Genomic DNA, 24,716 nt, shown 5'->3' with positions numbered 1-24,716 from the left:
TAAAATGAACTGGAAGAAACAATTCGTTGACAGACACTAAGTTCAAGGATCTCAGAAAGCAGTCAACAATGGAATATCTAAAATATTTCACTTGAAACTGAGGTACGTCCATGCAACATGGCAAGGAGTAACCACATGTCAGTATGCACAAACTCAGTTGACACATAGTAAGCGATCAGCTGACCGCGCAATGACAGCTATGTGACCGTCTGTTGCCACAAGAAGAATGCTACTTGTTAATTATCTTGTGTGCTTACCCACAGCATGATCAGCATCATGATAAGCTTCATTACAAGAATCTTACCTCTTATCAACTGAAGTCCACCTGTAACTGTTAATTTAATATGTCTAAGGATTTGTTTCAGCAATACCTAATGGGCTGGTGTTGGTGCATCTTGAACTCTTGAAGCGACTTTAACAGCATGTGATAATCTGGTCTTACACCCTGTGTTAAATACATCAAACATCTAAAATTTCTTGAATGTTAAGAACTGCATACTTTCATTTTTTCAGTCTGTTTTAAGGTTTGGGTTACTACTATGGGGAAACAGAAAAAAAAATGAAATTCTGATGATCCAGAAGAAAGAAATGAGAATAATAGCAAAGGAAGATTATAGGACACATTGTACACCATTGTTAATGAAATATAGAATATTAACTGTTATTAATCTATATAACCTTGATAATGTTAACTATATACTTGCTGAGGCACCAAATTTAGGTGTTATGAATCAAAGGCATGACTACACTACAAGAATCTGTACTTCTGTGCTCTTGCCGCAAAATAAGTTAGCAAAAACTAACAACAGTCATAAGTACATGACAATTAAATACATAAAAGATTGTCTAAATATCCGTCAAGCATGCCAATCAAAGTATTTAAGGAAAAGTTACACAACATAAAAGTAATCCATTAAGTGAACTGACAGAGTCCATTGCATGTAATAATGCTGAATGATGAATAAAGAGTCTGAATCTGCATATCAATAGAATACAGCATCATTAAAAAGATGAATAACTTGCTATCCATTTTGGTTCAGTTTGTAATGACAGTGGTTTTTCATTCATCACTACATATCACCATTAAAGTTTGTTAATATACAGGGTGATTGTAATTAAAGTTAAAAAAAGAACTTTCAAACCACTGTAGAAATAACACCACTGGTCAGAATGACATCAAATTGCGATGGAATATTATCGGAGAAGGGGTGTATGTGTGGCAGAAGAAAAATAAATAGTTACAAAATGTAACAATACCTGGCACTGTAAACATCATAATTGAATAGTGGTGGACAATAAATGACAAATGAATCATACAACAATATCTAAGGTGTACATTTGACATTAAGCAAACTGTACTAATCAGTGTGCATGGGTGTGCAGATGTGATACTGTTAGTTACATAAGCTCATCCACCACAGCAAGATCATAAGGCATCAGATGGGAAAAATCGGTTTTTGATTGTCCTGAGGCCAAACACTGCATAAAAAACATAAATGACATTGGTTTTTAATTGTCCTGAGGCCAGAAACCGCATAAGAAGCATCAATCAGATTAGTTTTTAATTGTCCTGAGGTCAAAACTGAATAAAAAGCAACATCCAAAATCAAATTGGACTATTACTTTCCGCGTGACTTATGCAAAACAAGTTCAATTTGCTTTCCACCATTTTCTGCAAAAAGCTGAAATTGAGAAACAGCATGTTCCACAAGTGATCAAAGTGTTTCTAGGGTCACTTTCAGAATGTAAGCAATTCAATGCAGCTAAGTTTGTAATCAGAACTCTGGACACAACATCTTTCAGATGGCCTCACAGCCAGAAGTGACACAGATCAGATCAGGTGATCAGGATGGTCTGGCTGTAGGTAAATGGCAGCTATTAATTCTAGCATTTCCAAAATGATGCTTCAACAGCTGCTTAACTGTTTTTGCAATGTGCGGAGGTGCACTATCTTGCATAAAAATGATCCCATCCATGATGTCGGAGAGCTGGAATGACATGGTTGCACAAAAGATGCTCATAGGGCTTACCAGTGATGGTACAGTTAACAGGAACTGGAAGCACCTGTTTCTGTGAAAAAAAATGTGGTCCTATGATGAATGATGCCATTAACCCGCACCACACACTGACCGTTTCAGGATGAAATGGTACTGGTTGATTTGTGTGTGAATTTTCCAGTGTCCATATTCGACAATTCTGTGTATTGACATATCCTGTCACTTGGAAGTGGGCTTTGTCTGTCCACAAGATCTTCTATGGCCAGTGATTGTCCACTTCCATGTGAGCAAGAAATTCTGAAGTGAAGGTTTCTCTTGCTGGCAGATCAACAGGAAGCAACTCGTGCACATGGGTAATTGTGAATGGATACTAAAGAAGAATGTTTCATAGGATTTTACACACCATGCTCATGTGAATGTCCAATGTTCGGGCAATTCTACATGTACTACATGTTTGCACAGCACCACTCATCTCCACCCGTATTGCTATGGCTGCTACTTCCACTGACATCAAATCAATTCATTGTCTCCCTCTATCAGGTTGCATACCAAAAGAAACCATCTTTTTGAATTTCTGAGTCATTTTTGCCAGACACATGGCAGTCAATGGGACAACACCTTTTCTCAAACCCTTCAGTGTCCCGAACTTCTGCAAAAGGATGTGTGCACATTCATCATTCTTGTAATACAGCTTTACAAGGAGAGTGTGATCCTGTGATCCTGCATTGAGACAGTCATGGCTAATCTCGCAGATGTGAAAGGAGGAAAAACCATGTACCCAGCATGTTTATACCAACTTCGATGTGTTGCACACATGACAGATGTTTTCATTTATGTATTCTGACACGTATAGCGCCATCTGTTGATCAATTTTCACACTATTTTTTTTCTTCTGTCATATGTTTTTCCCCTTCTCCGATAATATTCCATTGCAATTTGATGTCATTCTGAGCAGTGGTGTTATTTCTACAGTGTTTTGAATGTTTAACTTTAATTATAATCGCCCTGTATATGCAGACTGATTTATTTGAATACAATAATCAAAATTCATGATTTGTATTCCCAGTTAGTACCATGATCAATACAATCTACAATGATCTGGAACTTGGCCCACTGTCCAATAACTTTACTCATTGAATCAGCATGGCTCATTACCAACATGAAACAGCAGTATCATGCTTTTACTGTAAAATACACAAGCATCAGCACATCTCTCCTGCAAATTACATTAACTAATAAACTTAATGGGACATCTGCACCAACATTTTGAAGTTAGCTTCAATCATTAGAGACTTCTCAGTAATTTACATGTGTGTCCTGTGCTATAATCATAGCTTTCAGATTTTCACATACAAATTTCCTCCCTCAACACAAAGAAGTCTTAGAATCAAATTGTTCATACACCAATCACATGAACTAAAAATATCTCTTACCACCTCAAATCTTGCTATAATACTGGATGTGTATTCTATTCAATTATAAATTGTTGTATATTCCCTTGTTCTACCTGTTGAGTCACTTCATCATCTACATCCAATTTTATATTAGAAAAAAAAAATCCACTAATTTTTTGTCACCTTACTTGTTTTAGCCATGTCAACTAATTCCCATACTTTATTCTTCTTCAGAGACTCCATTTCTTCTTCCATAGCAGTCTTCCTTTTTTCAGAGTCTGCTGTCTACACTGATTCTGCATAATTCCTTGGTGCCTCATGAAGGAGCATCATTCTTGTTCAGTATGCAAAACCAGATTGTAATACAAAGGGTTTTTCAAAATTCCTTGATCACATAAACTGTGGGTTTCATTTGCCTTCATTATTTACTTCTAAATTCCTCTCAACCTTCATTTCAGAACTGCACAAATACTTGCAAATACTGTTGTTGGCTAAATCTCAGTTAGTGCAGTCCTGTTGATTAATCTCTTCAAAATCAACCCTCTTATGACCAATTATTGTAACACCATTCTTTTCTTCTGCTTCAGATTTATCAATAACAAACTGAGTAACATAATTCAGCGGCTTCAGTGACTGTATGGAATTATATTTCATATTTCTGCATATGTAACCATCATAGTGAGTAGCGTGATGAATGCAGGGATTAGTGACCACAAGGCAGTTGCTGCTAGGCTGAATACCATAAAACCTACAACCATCAAAAAGAAACATGAAGTATATCTATTTAAAAAAGCTGATTAAAAATGCTATTAATGCTGTTTTAAGAGACAGTCTTCACTCCTTCTGATCTGATCATCTAAATGTAGAAAAGTTGTGGAATGATTTCAAAGAGATAGTATCAACAGCAATTGAGAAATAAATACCACATAAATTAATTAATAAGTGATGGTACTGATACCCCTAGGTACACAAAATGGGTGAGATCGCTGTTGCAGAAGCAGCGAAAAAAGCACGCCAAATTTAAAATAATGCCAGATCCCCAAGACTGCCAAAGTTTAGCAGAAGTTCGAAATACAGCGCGTACTTCACTGTGAGATACTTTTAATAATTTCCACAACAAAACACTGTCTTGAAATCTGGTAGAAAACCCAAAGAGATTCTGGTCATACATAAAGCACATCAGCGGCAAGACACAATCAATACCTTCACTGTCCGATAACAATGGTGAAGTCACTGATGACAGTGCCACTAAAGCAGAGTTATTTCCGAAACTCCTTCAACAAAGAAGATGAAGTAAATATTCCTGAGTTCCAGTCAAGAACAACTCCAAGGTGAGAAACATAAAAGTAGATATTCTGGAGCAGCTTAAATCACTTAATAAAGGCAAGGCTTCCGGTCCAGATTGTATACCAGTCAGGTTCCTCTCAGAGTATGCTGATACAATAACTCCATATTTAGCAATTATATACAACTGCTCACTCTTAGAAAGATCTGTACCTAAAGACTGGAAAATTGCTTGAGTCACAAAAATACCCAAAAAGGGAAGTAGGAGTAATCCATTGAATTACAGGCCCATACCACTAACATCGATTTGCAGTAGGGTTTTGGAACATATGCTGTATCCGAACATTATGAAGTACCTCGAAGAAAATGATTTATTGACACATAGTCAGCATGGATTCAGACAATATCATTTGTGCAAAACACAACTAGCTTTTTATACTCAGGAAGTAATGAGTGCTATCGACAAGGGATGTCAAATTGATTCCATATTTTTAGATTTCAGAAGGCTTTCGACACCGCTCCTCACAAGCATCTTCTAACCAAACTGCGTGCCTATGGAATATCACCCCAGTTGTGTGACTGTATTCATGATTTCCTGTCAGAAAGGTCACAGTGTGTAGTAATAGATGGAAAGTCATCAAGTAAAACTGAAGTAATATCCAGCATTCCCCAAGGAAGTGTTATAGACCGTCTGTTGTTCCTGATCTATATTAATAACATAGGAGACAATCTGAGCACCCCTCTTAGATTATTTACAGATGATGCTGTCATTTACCGTCTTGTGAAGTCATCAGATGACCGAAACGAATTGAAAAATGATTTATGTAAGATATCTGTATGGTGCAAAGTGGCAGTTGATCCTGAATAAAGAAAAGTGTGCAGTTGTTCACATGAATATTAAAAGAAATCCACTAAATTTCGAATATGCAATAAGTCACACAAACCTGAAAGCTGTAAATTCAACTAAATACTTAGGTATTACAATTACAAGTACCTAAATTGGAATGATCACATAGATAGTGTTGCGGGTGGAGCAAACCAAAGACTGCTATTCATTGGCAGAACACTTAAAAGCTGCAACAAGTCTATTAACGAGACTGCTTACACCACACTTGTCCACCCTATTCTGGAGTACTGCTGTGCGGTGTGGGATCCGCATCGGGTGGGACTGACGGATGACATCGAAAAAGTTCAAAGAAGGGCAGGTCATTTTGTATTATTGTGAAATAGGGGCGATAGTGCCACAGACATCATACATGAACTGGAGTGGCAATCATTAATACAAAGGCATCTGGCATTGCGATGGGATCTTCTCATGAAGTTTCAATCACCAGTTTTCTCCTTCAACTCCTTAAACATTCTGTTGGCACCCACCTACATAGGGAGCAATCAGGGCTCGCACAGAAAAATTTAAGTGCTCACTTTTCCTGTGTGCTGTTCGAGAGTGGAACAGTCGAGAGACAGCTTGAAGGTGGATCATTGAACCCTCTGCCAGGCACTTTATTGTGAAAAGAAAAGTAATCACGTAGATATAGATGTAGATTTATCAGGAAAATAAACCTGATAGTCTCAATTTTCATAATGAAACACATATTGGAATACGCCTTACCTGTGATTTATTGATGGTCCCTGAGGGCATGATGCAGCTTTGCTGTACAATTAAATGATAATGGCGTCCTCTTGGGTAAAATATTCCTGAGGTAAAATAGGCCCCCATTCAGATGTCCGGGTGGAGACTATTCAGGAGGACATCGTTATTAGGAAAAAGAAAACTGGCATTCTACGGATCGGAGTGTGGAATGTCAGATCCCTTAATCGGGCAGGTAGGTTAGAAAATTTAAAAAGGGAAATGCATAGGTTAAAATTACATATAGTGGGAATTAGTGAAGTTCAGTGGCAGGAGGAACAAGACTTTTGGTCAGGTGAATACAGGGTTATAAATACAAAATCAAATAGGGGTAATGCAGGAGTAGGTTTAATAATTAATAAAAAAATAGGAATGCAGGTAAGCTACTACAAACAGCATAGTGAACGCATTATTGTGGGCAAGGTAGACACAAAGCCCATGTCTACTACAGCCCTGCACATGACTAAGAAATTGATGATATGTATGATGAAATAAAAGAAATTATTCAGATAGTGAAGGGAGACGAAAATTTAATAGTCATGGGTGACTGGAATTTGGTAGTAGGAAAAGGAAGAGAAGCAAACGTAGTAGGCGAATATGGAATGGGGGTAAGGAATGAAAGAGGAAGCCGCCTGGTAGAATTTTGCACAGAGCATAACTTAATCATAGCTAACACTTGGTTGAAGAATCATGAAAGAAGGTTGTATACATGGAAGAAGCCTGGAGATAGTAGAAGGTATCAGATAGATTATATAATGGTAAGACAGAGATTTAGGAACCAGGTTTTAAATTATAAGACATTTCTAGGGGCAGATGTGGACTCTGACCACAATCTATTGGTTGTGAACTGTATGTTAAAACTGAGAAACTGCAAAAAGTTGGGAATTTGAGGAGATGGGACCTGGATAAACTGACTAAACCAGAGGTTTTACAGAGTTTCAGGGAGAACATAAGGGAGCAATTGACAAGAATGGGGGAAAGAATTACAGTAGAAGAAGAATGGGTAGCTCTGAGGGATGAAGTAGTGAAGGCAGCAGAGGACCAAATAGGTAAAAAGATGAGGGTTAGTAGAACTCCTTGGGTAACAGAGTAAATATTGAATTTAACTGATGAAAGGAGAAAATATAAAAATGCAGTAAATGAAGCAGGCAAAAAGGAATATAAATGTCTCAAAAATGAGATCGACAGGAAGTGCAAAATGGCTAAACAGGGATGGCTAGAGGACAAATGCGAGGATGTTGAGGCTTATCTCACTAGGGGTAAGACAGATACTGCCTACAGGAAAATTAAAGAGACCTTTGGAGAAAAGTGAACCACTTGCATGAATATCAAGATCTCAGATGTAAACCCAGTTCTAAGCAAAGAAGGCAAAGCAGAATGGTGGAAGGAGTATATTGAGAGTCTATACAAGGGTGATGTACTTGAGGACAATATTATGGAAATGCAAGTGGATGTAGATGAAGGTAAAATGGGAGATATGATACTGCGTGAAGAGTTTGACAGAGCACTGAAAGACCTGAGTCAAAGCAAGGCCCCGGGAGTAGACAACATTCCATTATAACTACTGACAGCCTTGGGAGAGCCAGCCATGACAAAACTCTACCATCTGGTGAGCAAGATGTATGAGACAGGCAAAATACGCTCAGACTTCAAAAAGAATATAATAATTCCAATTCCAAAGAAAGCAGGTGTTGACAGATGTGAAAATTACCGAACTATCAGTTTAATAAGTCACAGCTGCAAACTACTAACGTGAATTCTTTACAAACGAATGGAAAAACTGGTAGAAGCTGACCTCGGGGAAGATCAGTTCGGACTCCGTAGAAATATTGGAGCACTTGAGGCAATACTGACCCTATGACTTATCTTAGAAGTTAGATTAAGGAAAGGCAAACCTACATTTCTAGTATTTGTATACTTAGAGAAAGCTTTTGACAATGTTGACTGGAATACTCTCTTTCAAATTCTGAAGGTGGCAGGGGTAAAATACAGGAAGCAAAAGGCTATTTACAATTTGTACAGAAACCAGATGACAGTTACGAGAGTCGAGGGACATGAAAGGGAAGCAGTGGTTGGGAAGGGAGTGATACAGGGTTGTAGCCTCTCCCTGATGTTATTCAATCTGTATATTGAGCAAGCAGTAAAGAAAACAAAAGAAAAATTCGGAGTAGGTATTAAAGTCCATGGAGAAGAAATAAAAACTTTGAGGTTCGCTGATGACATTTTAATTGTGTCAGAGACAGCAAAGGACTTGGAAGAGCAGTTGAACAGAATGGACAGTGTCTTGAAAGGAGGATATAAGATGAACAAAAACAAAAGCAAAATTAGGATAATGGAATGTAGTCAAATTAAGTTGGACGATGCTGAGGGAATTAGATTAGGAATGAGACACTTAAAGTAGTAAAGAAGTTTTGCTATTTGGAGAGCAAAATAACTGATAATGGTCGAAGTAGAAAGGATATAAAATGTAGACTGGCAATGGCAAGGAAGGCGTTTCTGAAGAAGAGAAATTTGTTAACATTGAGTATAGATTTAAGTGTCAGGAAGTCGTTTCTGAAAGGATTTGTATGGAGTGTAGCCATGTATGGAAGTGAGGAGTTTGTGGCACAACTTGACAAGAAGAAGGGACAGGTTGGTAGGACATGTTCTGAGGCATCAAGGGATCACCAATTTGGTATTGGAGGGCAGTGTGGAGGGTAAAAATCATAGAGGGAGACCAAGAGATGAATACACTAAGCAGATTCAGAAGGATGTAGGTTGAAGTAGGTACTGGGAGATGAAGAAGCTTGCACAGGATAGAATAGCATGGAGAGCTGCATCAAACCAGTCTCAGGACTGAAGACCACAACAACAACAACATATTGGTGATAGCTTTTTACATGTGGATGCTATTCTGTCTAAACAAATCTTCCTAATAATTTGCCACGTTGTCCAGCTTTCCTTGCCAGTCAGATCTTCAATCTGCTGCTTTTTGTCTGTCGTTTTCTGCTATTGTGAGGTTGCACAACTTCACACTACAATTTAAAGCATTTAGAATTATTGCACTTCACTAACACAATATTTAGTTATTCTAGGCAGGAACTGTGCTGTGGTATAATGTTAGAACATCATATGCCACTTCACATAAAACTGGTATTTGATTCACCAGCTGCATGACAATGAACTGCATTGTGATTTGATATGACATCCATTTGTCAACAACAACATCAAACCTAGAACTACAACAAAAAGTTTGTGTAGCACCAATTGTCATGACTGAAAGGTTATCAAGATGCAACAACACTGTTTCCACTAATATTATTTATTTATTTGCATAGTTTACGCCCACATTGGAGCACTAAAATCAAACATAACACAACAGAGTCTATAATGATTAAGTTTAGGTCTTAGCAGTCAGCAATTTCTTCATTTCCCAAAATTTATTCATTTGCCGTGATCTGCAGAAATGACATAATTCTTCCGTTTTGATGGTTTGAATTTCATCCATGTGTATTTGTTCTTCACAAGCAGTTTCTCTTCTCTGTGTTGAATTTAGTGTGTGGTGATGTTCAGTTCATCCAGATCACTTTGTACTTCTTTAAACCAGTTGTTTTTGGTTTTACTGTTTCAGAAGTAGTCAAAAAGTTTCTTCAAGATTCTTGTATTTGGTAGACGCAGTGTGCGATTTGTGCTTTTACCAGTGGGGGGGTTGTCTTAGGGGGTTAGCATAATTATATATGTTACTAGCTTGGACCGTGGTGTTACCCGTGGTTAAACAGTTATTTATAAATAGATGTTAATGCCGAAATGCATTATTCACATGTATGCACTATCAGAAAAGCCACTTTGTGAGATGTTTTAGTAAACCTTCAAATTTAGATCTCTCCTGAGTTGATCAGGAACCATCATGTCTCAGTTTTTCAAAAAGATGGACAAGAGTATTGTGACTTTCAAGAAAAGCTCGAACAGCAGTAAATGAGGAAGCAACCCAACGTACACAAAAAATACGGCCTAGTTTTAATAGCTGCGAGGATAATTCTTGTGAAACACTTTGTAGTAGTCTCTGATTTTTGGGACTTCAAGAAAACACAGAATATAAGGAGTCTAAAAAAACCTGTATACAGTATACATCTGCTACATTATTCATAACATTGTGGACAGCTAATTTCATTTTGTGGTTCATACAATGAACGACAGTTAAATCCTTGTGTAAATGACCACGCAGTAGAGCGACTATGCCTTTGCAAGGTGCAAGCACTGTTGAGCCACCATTTGCTGCGATACCTACAAGGTGGTTTTTTAGTTCATCATTTGTAATGCCATACTTTTCAAGAGCTGCTAACAGTGTGCTGAAAATGCATTCTCCTGTCCCACTTTGTAATTCAACAATGTCAAAAAAATAATCACAAGCAACTCCCTCAAAGGATAAACGTATATATATTATTAAACAAGTTTTATTGGAAACCGGTGTACTTTCATCCAACATGATAACTAAAGTTTGTACCTGATTCTGCAAGGAAGTGAGCAAGATTCTTTTTCATTTCTTCTCCTACAAACATAATGATATTTCGGCATGCATGGTCAGAATGAAGCATACTACCAACTGATAAACCATTAAGCTGTTGTAGTTCGATTACTGCAGGATACGATTTGAATGATAATTTCTGTTTAGCTATTACATATGCAGATCTGAACAACGAAGCAGTTGCGATTACTTTTTCTTGTTGCCGCTTTCCCCACAACTTTGCACTTCAATGACGCATTTTTCTAAACTTTTCTTTTCTTTTATACTCATGATTTCTACGCACTTCATATGTGATTTGCACTTTGCATGGTCCCCAATATTATCATTTAGTTTTTTGGCGTTATTAGCAGAAACACCAGCTAAAAATGCATTATCGATACGCACACGTTCACTGCTTTCTAGCTTAAGTTCACGAACTTGTGAACACACTATGCATATTACTAAGTTTTTGTCATTTACGGACAGCCACAGCTTAGTCTTTTGCCAATTTTGAAAAAGTGATAAGGCAACACAATTTCCTACTATAATCTCAAGAGTACTGTTACTCCCATTCCTACCTTGAGAGGTGTCATAGTTTTCAGTCACTGGAGATTCAGTCTCTTCCCCTGTATTAGCACCATCATTACCGTTTTCTTTTTTACATTCACGGTCTATTTTAACTCTTTTAGCGCCACTGTTAGTATCCTGACTGTCAGAGTTTGTACACGTATCAGGTAATGCACTGCTCTTAAGAAAATCAGAAATTTTGCTTTGTTTGAATGGCATCCTGAAATTCCATAGTTCTTACAGGCCCGGACACACTCAACTCACTAATGAAGCTACTGAAGTGGGAACGTATGAAGATCTCTGTGTGTTTGGCAGATGCGAGGCAACGAACGAACAGCACCAATTAATTTGGAGAATGTGATGCTGGGGAGCCTGTGTTAAGCTCCACCCACGTGGTTCATGGCTAGCAAGGTTGACTGTCCAATCCTGTCTGACCAGTACCGTTGCTCACTTTGCACTACTTTGTGCTTTCGTCCCAGGAGCATTAGTCCATGCCATACCGTTGCCAAAAGGTGGCCTAACAGTAAATGTTCGCACAGGTACCGGACCGGTCACCACCCTGTGTCAGAGCCAGGGTGGGAATTTCAGCCCCCAGCTCACCCAACTCTGCGGTATGACTGCTGCGGTATGACTGCCACACTACTTCCCTTGCAAGCTCGCAAGTAAACGGATGACGCACCTTAGACGAAAGCAACAATGACAACATGATAATGATGATTTAGTTCTAAAGGTTTTGAAATGCTTAACTACTACATGCATGGAGAGCTGCATCAAATCAGTCTCTGGACTGAAGACAACAACAATAACTACTAGATAACACTTTTTCAAAATTAATAAGCAAACATATTAGTAGTATTAATAGTAAGACTGTATTAAAAACTTTCAGTGTTCGGCTCCACAAATTTAAATCATATGTAAAGTTTTACTCCAGTGCATGGGAAATAAACATCCTAGGTTGGGATGCATAAACTAAAACCAGAGGAGGGGATGGTCTGATGCAGAGAGGGGGAAATCCCTCCCCCCAATCATCCCCCCCCCCCCCCCCCCCCCCCGGAAATCGCACACTGGGTAGGCGAGATATGTGGCTGAAAAATGCAATCTTTCTTTTCTGCATTGTATCAATAATGGATTCACTTTCTTTATTCACTACTGAATTGAGCAAAAGTCTCCACTGCCCATTAACTTGATGTTTCTTACTGATAATTGTTCAGAGTATTCTTCTATCAACTTTCTGCAATTTGTCAGTTGTTGCTTGTTTCACTTGGATATGTTGCTTCCGGTTTAAAGACGGAGGAGTAATGTTGAAATTTAGCATTTATTGAGAGAGATCATTTTTTGTAGGTGGTTCTCTGCACTTGCTGAAGTTTTAATGTTCTACTATATATTGAAACTCTTTCATTAACATTCCAGGTAATAATCTCACCAAGATATTTAAACTTCCACAAATAACTGAAAATAGAATTCAGAATTTCTGCTTTTACTTTGCCACCATATTTTCACCATTCCTGATGATGATGGTGGTGCTGGTAACCTAATTATTATAGTGTTTAATTGTTTAGTTTTGCAACATCTCTTTATTTTGGCATTGTTCGCTGTAATGTAATGATAGAGGGCGGAGATAAACAAGGAAAAAAGCTACAGGAGAAAACTACTCTTGCTGAGTGACACTTTGTTGTTTGATTCTGTTGGATTAAACTCTTCTTTGCCATAATTATGAATGTAGTTCTATGCATGTCTCAGTTAATAAACATTCCCACAAAAGCAGAAAGCTCTGGAGCACACATTTATTTTTAATGTCATGTTTTATTTTATTTTCTGTTACCAGATTTAATTTCAACAACAATTATATGACATCTGACTGGTGCATGGAAATATTTCATGTACAAATAGAAAGATTTAATTGTTAATTATTGTTGATGAAATTGCATTCATGCTATGTTTATGCCAGTAAAGTAACTAATTAGAAAGTTATAATTAATGTAAATTACTTTCATTTCCAAATGTACTACTTTGTGATAAAGCTGCTGAATGTTGCAGAAAGATGTCTCTCAGATGGCCATGAGTATCGGCATGGAGCAGTGGTACCCGGTGGAACTAGGTGCTCTACGTGTGCATGTTACTTTGGCGAAATTCTTTGCCAGTTATCACCAGCAGCAGCATGCCCTCCCCCTCCACCAGGCTGCCGTACTACACCAACAGCAACTCATCTTGATCTTAATACATGTTGCCCTAGGGTACTTTGTGGTGAGTATTAAAAATGCAAAATTTCAATCTCTCTTCTTATATGCAAGAAAGGGAACCATCAATTACCCCCATATTGGTAGTATTTTAAATAAAGGATAATTAATTGAAACCCTCAGCTGCTGACAGGTGTTGTTGACATATCTTGATGGGGAGAGCTGAAAATGTGTGCCCTGACTGGGACTTGAAGCCGAGATCTCCTGCTTACATGGCAGATGCTCTATTCGTCTGAGCCACCAAGGGCACAGAGGAATAGCGTGACTGCAGGGACTTATCCCTTGCATGCCTTCCGTGAGACCTACCTTCCCAACTGTCCACAATCTACAAACGTAATGTACCTAATAGATATTTGCCCATCCACTCATTACTCGCACACACTAAGGTGATGATTCACGTAAGATTTTGGGCAACCTGTGCCCATTCGCACAGACGAAGGTCAATGGCTGGGTAGCCTTTAAATATGTATATAAAGATAGTAACTGTTCTTGACAGAACAGATACCATTGATGACATTTTCAGCTGTCCCCATCAAGGTATATCAACAACACCTGTCGGCAGCTGGGGGTTTCAATTAATTATCATTTATTCTAGAGAAGCTGCACGGTCATCAATGGTATCTGTTCTTTCGAGAACAGTTACTATCTTCATATATATAGTTACAGGCTACCCAGCCATTGACCTTCATCTGTGCGAATGCACACAGGTTGTCCAAACTCTTACGGGAATCGTCACCTTAGTGTTCGTGAGTAATGAGTGGGTGGGCAAATATCAACTAGATACATTACGTATGTGGATTGTGGACAGTTGGGAATGTAGGTCTCACAGGAGGCGTGCAAGGGATAATTCACTGCAGTAATGTTATTCATCTGTGTCCTTGGTGACTCAGATAGATAGAGCGTCTGCCATGTAAGCAGGAGATCCCGGGTTCAAATCCCGATCAGGGCACATATTTTCAGCTGTCCCCATCGAGGTATATCAACAACACCTGTCAGCACCTGCGGGTTTCAATTAATTATCATTTATTCTAGAGAAGCTGCACGATCAATAATGGTATCTGTTCTTTCGAGAACAGTTACTATCTTCATATGTGCGTTTTAAATAGATAGTTTTTTCCCACAGTGTTATGGGGGTCAATTTGACTAGTGTTACTACAAGATGATCAGACCCTATCTACATCTCCATCTATACTCCACAAACTGCTGTCAAGTGTATGGCAAAGATCACATCCCATTGTACCAGTTACTAGGGTTTCTTTCCATGCCATTCAAATATGGAGCATGGGAAGAATGACTGTTTAAATACCTCAGTGTGTGCTGCAGTTAACCTAATCTTGTCCTCAAGATTCCTACAGAAGTGGTACACATTGGGTAGATTATATTCTTAGAGACATCATTGAAAAATGGTTCCTGAAACTTTGTAAATAGTGTTTCTCAGTAGAATTCACATCTATCTTCATGAGTCCGCCAGTTCAGTTTCTTCAGCATCTCTGTGACATTGTCATGGGTTCCACCCAATTGAGCAATATTCTAGGATGGGTCATATGAATGGTTTTCAAGAAATTGCCTTTGTAGGCTTATTGCATTTCCCCAGTATTCTACCAGTAAACTGAAGTCTGCCACCTGTTTTACCCTGACTGAACCTATGTGATCATTCGATTTTGTATACATCCATGTCTTTGCATAAATTAACTGATTCCAGTGGGACCAACTGGTGTTATAGTCACTGGACACATCACCCATATCTCATGACATAAACCAGCAGTTACACCTTTTAAGTATTCTTCTGTAGGTTTATTCCTGGTGGTTCTTATACCATCTCTCATGGAGTTTTTCATGTTCATATATGGGGTATTTTAGGTGTATTGATAAATGCTTTTTGGCAGTAGTTACGACATTTTGTATATGCTTTCCTATCCTTTACATCTTAAATCTTCATGTTTTTAGTTTTCACTTTCGAGTATAGTAGCTTAGGACAGGACCATCCCACCCCCCCACCCCCCCCAGCTGTTTAGTATGTCTGTTTTTCACTGTACTTCCAGATAATCTGATGATGCCCTACCTGGGTGAAATGCATCATTTTTGAGCCAATAAAGATCGTCGTTCAACCTTGGATTGTCTTTTAATATTGATCAAAATAAAGTAATGAAGGTCAATGGCTGATAATCAAATTCCTGGATGTCTCCAATGCAGAGGCCAAGTCCTGACAATGGTGAAGGCAGGCATTGGTGGCTTTGTTGATTGGTAGCTGATGTGGCACGCCATCACACAAAGCAAGGGTTCCGATTGGGCTCTTATTGTGGAACTCCAGATGCAGTCCATACTCAGCAACAGAATGCATCTCTGAGCAACTTTGCTCACCTTAAATACCCAGGCCATGCAGAGATACTAGAGAAACTACTTGCACTGCCACCTGATGACCTAGGCAGTGTGCACAATTGAACTCTGTAGGTTGCTAAAGTAACCCATTCAAGATTAGATCACCTGATATACCTTTGCTGTGAGAAGGGCTGCTGATCTGCAGGGTGTAAAGCCCATACACAGCACAGCATTGATTTGCAGATATATTCTTCATTTCCCCTTTTCTTTGCCTCTTTAATAACTTTGTGGTAGGTCTTACTGTATTCTTTGATATAATTTTGCCTTTTTAATGATTTTTTTTGTTTTTTATATGAATCTAGAAATCATTTCCTTGCACTGGAGATTTTTATCCCCTTAGTAATCAAACTTTTGTTTCTCATTGGTTTTAATTTACCCTGCTTTAGTGGGAAGACTATGTCAAAATAGTACTTATATGATCCATGAAAGTTATCAAACGTTCTATTTACATCTGTTTCATTGAACACTTCATCCCATGTTTCTCGGCTTAACATGTTGCAAAAGTTTGCTATATTGCCATCACTGAAATCCCTGCATTCAGTTATTTTAATGGGAGATATTTTCTCTGAAAATAATTCCAGTGATAACAAGACAGCCTCATGATCACTGTATCCCATCTCAACTTTGACAATACAACATACAAGTAACAAGCACATTTATCTTCAAAACTAATAAAACTGCATGATTCCTCTGTGCCAATACTGAAATTACAGACTCAGTTTCTTTTACTTGTTTTGAGGTTACAATAACAAAGCTTTAAAAACTTTTACTTATAAGGCTACAAGGGAATTAACAGTGTGTTCTACCATCTGTAGCACTGTCCTTCACACTGTGCAGTTGAGATGAGATTTACCAGGACTTTGGGAATTTGTCTGTATTGGCAACTGTTTCAAAAAAGGCAAGCTAGATTGGTTGTGAGGTACATAAGGAGTTAATAGCTAAATTTCTTTTCTTTTCTTTTTTAAAAAAGAATCTTTGGATACGGGCTATTTGCACAAGAGTATATAGGTAAGGAAGAATGTATATGTTTCTTGTATGTGTGTGTATCTTCTATTATATTGTATTGTAACTGCTTGTATGTCTGTCTATCAACTAAGCTCTTACACATTCACCAATGCAAAAATAAATGCAGTTCTGCTATTAAGAAAGACACAATGACAGGAGCAAAACTGTCATTTAAGTACTCTCACAAGCACATGTAGGTAATTATTCAGAGACAAATAATTTTCTTCGGAATATATTTTTTTAATAGCTGCTAGAAAATTTCTTTTTTCAAAACAGTATTTTTTTGTGGACAAGAAGATCTTCTATTCTTTTGATCTCTTCTGCTCTCTTCACTTTTCTGTCATTTCTTAAAGAGGCAGTTACAGTGGTTTGGGCTCAAAAAGATTTTGTATCAGAAATTATCCCTGCATTTCTAGGTTCCTGATATTTGAAGGTTTCATGGCCAAAAGCTTGAGTGATTGCAGATCATTATTGCTGATCTGTATCATTTTATTGCTCATATGGAGAAACATTATTAAAATGGTCTCATGATGTTGGTTTTACAGTAAATTTATGATAGTTACTTTTTAAGACCTTTGAAACCAAATTCATAATTAAAATGAGTGCTTTCTGATTTCAGTTTCTTGCACACTAAAGCTTTGTTTCTTCCTAGTCAAAGACCAATTTCCAAAGAACTACATCCCTCTTCTTTCATCTTGCCACAGTGGTCCCGCCTTCCACTGCCAAGAGTTCATGGCTGTAAAGTTCTCTTGTGAATACCTACTAAACAATGATAAATAAAGTCATGCACACAGGCTTGTACACTACAAACATTTATGTGCAGAAATATACAGTCTATTCAGTGAGGAATTGGTTAATTTTAGACTTAAGATCTCAGTGTTTTTTAATTATGATTTTTTATGTTAAGCTAACACATCCTTTAGTTATCTATGTCGTTTACTAGGAGAGACAAATTAAGTGAATGTTTGCAGCATGAGAGCAAGGTGGTAAGAGTATGAACAAAGTTTCAATTTTATTGGTGTCTTCACTCTTTGATACTATTTGTAATACTTGCAGGTGATATGAGTTCGCCAACAACAGCTGTAGACATACCACAGCTACCTGCACCCCCCATAAAACCAAATATCATACCAGGAGTGACACGGAAGCCTGTAACTGTGGCATCTGGTGTTGTGACACCTGACCCATTTCGTGATGTTATTCGTACGGAACCAGCACCTGATCTCCCGGCCCTCATTGGTGATATGATGTTACTTGACCTACGCACATCTACAACTCCAATGCCAATTATTACCAGTGAGACTCCTGCAACTGATAAATCATCAGAACAGCATGAAACATCAAGTCCAAGAAGTAACATCACTCTTGAAAAATTACCTTTTCTATTAACAGGTCCTGGCCCAGTTAATGATAGCTCGAAAAATGAAACAGAAATGAAAGATGAAGATGATTCAGCTCATTTATTTGATAGTGTCTTGCAGTTTCTCTTCCCTGTAGATTCACCTAATGTTTCAACAAAGATGTCTCCAAACATGTTTAACGCTTCAAAGCCTCCATCACTGATTACAATAAGTAAAAACCACAGTAATATAAATACTATGAATTTAAATAATTTACATAATGTCAGTGACTCATCAGAAATGTCAGCTGTTTTCATTACTGATTCTAGTACCCACAAAAGAGAAAAAAATGAAAATGATAAAGACATGTTAACAACATTGCCAAATGGATCACTAACAACTACTGACCAGCCACAAATACTGTCTGCAGACCCAGGTGCTGCCTCAGGTTTGCTGAAACTGGCTGGGTGCAATATCTATGGACGCATGTATCGTGTTGGTCGTATTATTTCTGAACTGTCAGGTCCATGTCTAGAGTGCATGTGCACTGAAGTTGGGGTTCAATGCAGACCACTTGACTGCTGACATAACGTCTTTCTTTAGTGTCAGTGTAAAGCAGCATAAGACTTATGACAGCAGGTGCACAAGGACTACACATTATAATGTTCACTCAGATGGGCTCACTATTGTATGTTACTGTGCACATGGTTTTGAATATTTTATCTGTAAATTTCATGTAGATAAACAAATACTTCTGAGGAGAGAGATTCCAGAATTGCAAATAAACTATAGCTGCGCTACATATCTGCAGAAGTTCCATTTTTTTTTACTTGCTTAGAAATTTCTTACATTATAGCATCTTATATTAATATAGCATAATATGTGTTACAAAAACATTGAGAGGTAACACATTTGCTCACATCTACAACTTTTTTAAAATGTCATTAAGGCTCTAGCATTCATAATATATTTGTGGCAAAATAAAAGTATTAACAACAATTTTACAATATTTAGTACTTTTAAGTAATCTGTATTTGAACCTAAAGTATGGAAAATCATCAAATCTTGATTTGTTTTTGGGATAAGTGAGTCCACTGAGAACATTTTTGTAGTCATGTCATATGATGACATACGGTAATTTATTTTTTAATATATGTGCATTCACAGTCCTGCATTTCATTCAAGAAAGAGCTTTTATATTTGTTGCATTTTAGCATTTTAGTGAAAATTTGTTAGATAAAAGTCTGCAGATTTCATCTGGCCTAGTATTTACAAACAGTTAAAAGAGCATTTCACTTTGTAAAGAAGCCCATTCAGCAAGGGAAAGAAATGCATCTTTTTACGTGAATGTACATGCACCTCATATTTTCCACCATTGACAGGCCTCACCCACCGAATTTACTTGTATGCAGGAAATGTGATTACAGTATTACCTCAGTCCAGTTATATCTATTTGAGATAAAAAATCTTGTCACTAACCTTAATAACACCATCAGTTCTTGCCACAGCATTCTTGTCATTCCTCCATACCATGAAAATTGTGTAATCTGTTTAGTAAAGTACTATATCACACATGTACAAATAACAAAAAGACCTTCTTTCATCAAGACTGTAACATTTTTATGATACTGTGTTTAAACTTTTATTTAAATTATAATATGTAGATATTAAGTTCTTCCAGTCTTTTGAGAATGTGTCCACTTTGCTTTGTTATAAAAGGAATTGAGATGTTCAAACCAATCCAAAATTCTTTATGTAATCTTTAAATATAGTAAGGAAAGTTCTGGCAAAATGTAAATACTTTAGGAGTAAAGGAGACCACTCACCAAATACCATAAGATTGAGTCATCAACAAAAACACACCAAAGAGGAAGAATACTTGATAGCATTTGGAAAAAATCCTTTGTTGAGTTAGAGTACAACACACACACACACACACACACATACACACACATACAGACACACACCACACACCAGTACCCTATGTTGTTCTGGTTGGACACTCGGTCAGCACAATGTTGGCGCACCGATGTGCACGCCTGTGTGTGTGTGTGTGTGTGTGTGTGTGTGTGTGTGTGTGTTTGAGATTTGTACTACAAAGGATTTATTCGGAATGCTAGCAAGTTTTGTTTTTACTTTGTGTGTGCCCGTAGACAGCTCAAGGCACATGCTATTCAATGCGTGGACTCCTTTACTCCTAAAGTATTTACTTAATCTGTGATATTTATGGAATATATAATTTAATTTTTTCAAGATCACTGGAACTGAATGTAGCTTTATATTCCTCTTTTAGCTTAACCAAGCAACACATTTGTTCAAAATGTTCTCTTGGTGCCATTTAGCTCATTATAATTTTTAAAATAAAATGTGTTGGCAATGAATAACATTATGGCTTGGTTACTTATTTGCATGAGTATTGTAAAGTAATTTATATGTGAGATAACGTGATAATATTATTATTATTTAGGTTTCTAAAGTAGAATATCAGAATATGCATTTCATAGAGCACTGTGGACATATTTTGCTGTAATATTTAAATATCCAAAGTGTTACTTAGTGATAGATTTATATTTATCATGAAGAGGTGATAAAAGGTGCCAAACAGAGGCTTTAATTAATTATACAGAATAAATGGAGAACTCTCAAAGGAAGTTCTTGGTTTTGTGTTTCCATGTTGTCTTGTTGATTTTTGTTACATTATTTTGTAATGCTTTTTGGTGTGTGTGTAGACTTATTAAATAGTAAACATTGCAAGTAATTAGTTCTTAAAGTGAGTGCTGTGACAGGTTAGGCACTTTAGTAAAATAAAGCAATAGTTTATGGAGAAATGTCATTCATTGGTGCAAATTAACTATTTGCAACTCTGACCATCATAATTATTAGTTCTGTAAGACCCTCCATAATAAAAGAAGAAGAAGATAAAGCTTTTAAAAGTAATATGCGCACATGAGATTAATTGCATAATAGTGTATTCTTAATGTATTTATGTTTTTTTGGATGATGATTGTTCAAATTATAACAAAAAATAAACTGAGTGAAAAAACTGATAGTAACAAAAATGTGTCCTAAACATTTACTTTTCATACACCCAACTCTTAAGGCATGCTCAGGTCCTTGTCTGATAGTGTTATTACATAATGTTTTATGGTGTGCTCTTACTTTCCATTTACCAAGTCTTTAATTTGCTGTTATTTTTGTTGTTTCTTGTAACATACCATAACTAAAGGATCACATCGAAGCAAACTCTTTGCTGCCTGTGAAGAGACTGCCGTTTCCTTCCTTTAGAAATATACTGAAGTTTATGAGAGTAGAAATAACTATAGTACCTAAGAAACAATCAGTATCACTGTTACTATAGGAATCCATGAAGCTATTACTACAGAGGCGTTTGTAAAAAATGTTACTTCCATGAGCATTAGATTTTATGTTTGTTTCACTCCTGACACAAAATAAAATTGCTTTTATTTTAATCACCTAAAAAGCATTTTGTGCAGGCAAGGACAATGATGGCTGAAATGCAGAGAATAACAAGAGCTTCTACAGACGGCACAAAATGTACAAGTTTTTCAATGTGGCACTGACAGGTTTAATGACACTCTCCCACTTGCGTGTGACTACCTGAGACTATGCACTTTCGTGAGGAACACTTAATGTTTTGACTATTGAGTAGTGCGTCAGAAATAATGATTCCGTTATTACTTTGCAGTATGTTTCTGGGAGATTGTTGTTATATTTAATGGGGGTGATCTCTGGCTATTAATAAGTGTCCTTTTTAAATTATTTCACACAACAGAATTAGTGGAATTAGATATGATGAGAATATTAGCTAATTAAATTTGGAAGTCTTGGACTATGGAAAATGTAGAGCTAATTAGAAAAACAATTATTGAGAGTTTTCAACATTCCATTAAGCATTATGCTCTAACTTCAGACTTGTCTCATATCAAATTCTACAATGCGAGTTGAAATTCCACTCATTGAAGATTCTGAGTATACAAAAGTTTCTTGAATATTATGTTGTCCAATGTAAACAATTTTTGAACAAATTCTTTGAATTCTAGCATTCTGAGGTATCAGCTTGATGAGAATCTGTGAGGTAAGTGTCCATTTTGATAATAGTATGAATAAAGGAAATTGGAAATCATATATGCTGGGTGTTCTGCAGCTTGTAGTTATCTGTTAAACATGCCTTGCAATCAAATATTTTTACATGGAGCTCACAGTGTACAGAAGCATGTCTTTTAACAAACAAAACTGGTGACTAAGTCAATGTTAAGTACAAAAATTATAGTAGAGACATCTCTGCATTGGGTGCAAGGGTGCCATATGATAGTTTGTAGAGGGTGGGGGGAGGGGGGAGGGAGGGGGGGTTTGGGAGAAAAACAGAACAACACTTGAATATAAAATATTTTTTCCTGGCTTTGAGAGTGGGATGGGGGGAGGGGGAGGGGGAAAGAGGGCTGCAGTGCCTGTTGTCCAGATGTATGGGCATCCTGGATTTGGTGTGGTGTTTGTATGAGAAGATCACTGGAGTGTACTTCTCCTGAAAAAGAATATTAAACTAACAATGACTTCAAGGTACTTGGCTGATAAGCCTTTAAACTTTCAGTGTATAAGACTTAATGTGCTATGGTTGAACATTGCTGCAATGTTCTTTCAGTAAAGAACCAACATTCACAAATTTTCTGAAAAGTAGTCCCCCACCCACACATATACCATCACATTTGGAAATCTTTCATAATAGGAAAGCTGAACTTCACCATTTGCAAATACACAGGAGCTGTGCCAGAAGAATGGTAATATATCTAATGAAGAACTTTGAGGAGAATCCCACAGATTTCCAAACAGCAAGGAGGGTATAATTTCTCCAGCATGACGTATTTTCAGCAGTTAATTTCATGTAGTGAAGAGTTTTGAAGTGAAAAAGAGAATAATACTGACAATAGCAGACCAGCCTTTTCCTGCGTGTGTTCCACACATTTATGCAGTTAAATATAAGATGAACATGACAATCAGGAAACACAGTGCAAGGTAAATTCAGTTATAACAACAAAACAGCAGAGTATGGAAGTACGCTGTTCTGGATGTATACTGAACCATCAAAAGTTATCGCAAAGGCTTACATGTAGTATGTAATAACAATCCAACAATAGCTCTCGGAAATACACTCCTGGAAATGGAAAAAAGAACACATTGACACCGGTGTGTCAGACCCACCATACTTGCTCCGGGCACTGCGAGAGGGCTGTACAAGCAATGATCACACGCACGGCACAGCGGACACACCAGGAACCGCGGTGTTGGCCGTCGAATGGCGCTAGCTGCGCAGCATTTGTGCACCGCCGCCGTCAGTGTCAGCCAGTTTGCCGTGGCATACGGAGCTCCATCGCAGTCTTTAACACTGGTAGCATGCCGCGACAGCGTGGCCGTGAACTGTATGTGCAGTTGACGGACTTTGAGCGAGGGCGTATAGTGGGCATGCGGGAGGCCGGGTGGACGTACCGCCGAATTGCTCAACACGTGGGGCGTGAGGTCTCCACAGTACATCGATGTTGTCGCCAGTGGTCGGCGGAAGGTGCACGTGCCCGTCGACCTGGGACCGGACCGCAGCGACGCACGGATGCACGCCAAGACCGTAGGATCCTACGCAGTGCCGTAGGGGACCGCACCGCCACTTCCCAGCAAATTAGGGACACTGTTGCTCCTGAGGTATCGGCGAGGACCATTCGCAACCGTCTCCATGAAGCTGGGCTACGGTCCCGCACACCGTTAGGCCGTCTTCCGCTCACGCCCCAACATCGTGCAGCCCGCCTCCAGTGGTGTCGCGACAGGCGTGAATGGAGGGACGAATGGAGACGTGTCGTCTTCAGCGATGAGAGTCGCTTCTGCCTTGGTGCCAATGATGGTCGTATGCGTGTTTGGCGCCGTGCAGGTGAGCGCCACAATCAGGACTGCATACGACCGAGGCACACAGGGCCAACACCCGGCATCATGGTGTGGGGAGCGATCTCCTACACTGGCCGTACACCACTGGTGATCGTCGAGGGGACGCTGAATAGTGCACGGTACATCCAAACCGTCATCGAACCCATCGTTCTACCATTCCTAGACCGGCAAGGGAACTTGCTGTTCCAACAGGACAATGCACGTCCGCATGTATCCCGTGCCACCCAACGTGCTCTAGAAGGTGTAAGTCAACTACCCTGGCCAGCAAGATCTCCGGATCTGTCCCCCATTGAGCATGTTTGGGACTGGATGAAGCGTCGTCTCACGCGGTCTGCACGTCCAGCACAAACGCTGGTCCAACTGAGGCGCCAGGTGGAAATGGCATGGCAAGCCGTTCCACAGGACTACATCCAGCATCTCTACGATCGTCTCCATGGGAGAATAGCAGCTTGCATTG

The 24,716-nt window shown here is 38.3% G+C and overlaps 1 protein-coding gene across 3 annotated transcripts in view; it reads left to right on the top strand.

Moving 5' to 3' along the window:
- Window positions 1–21,372, top strand: part of LOC124788118 — a 436,861-nt gene extending 415,489 nt beyond the window's left edge. For all 3 annotated transcript variants that reach the window (XM_047255255.1, XM_047255245.1, XM_047255264.1), the window contains 2 exons: window positions 13,390–13,596; window positions 18,030–21,372. In XM_047255255.1, coding sequence (XP_047111211.1) covers window positions 13,390–13,596; window positions 18,030–18,898 — 1,076 coding nt within the window. In that variant the 3' untranslated portion in view covers window positions 18,899–21,372. The remainder of the gene's footprint in view (window positions 1–13,389; window positions 13,597–18,029) is intronic.
- The last annotated feature ends 3,344 nt before the right edge of the window (window positions 21,373–24,716 follow it).

Source organism: Schistocerca piceifrons, chromosome 1, assembly GCF_021461385.2.
Source record: "Schistocerca piceifrons isolate TAMUIC-IGC-003096 chromosome 1, iqSchPice1.1, whole genome shotgun sequence".
Taxonomy (NCBI): domain Eukaryota; kingdom Metazoa; phylum Arthropoda; class Insecta; order Orthoptera; family Acrididae; genus Schistocerca; species Schistocerca piceifrons.
This window is presented reverse-complemented; position numbering and strand designations above follow the sequence as displayed.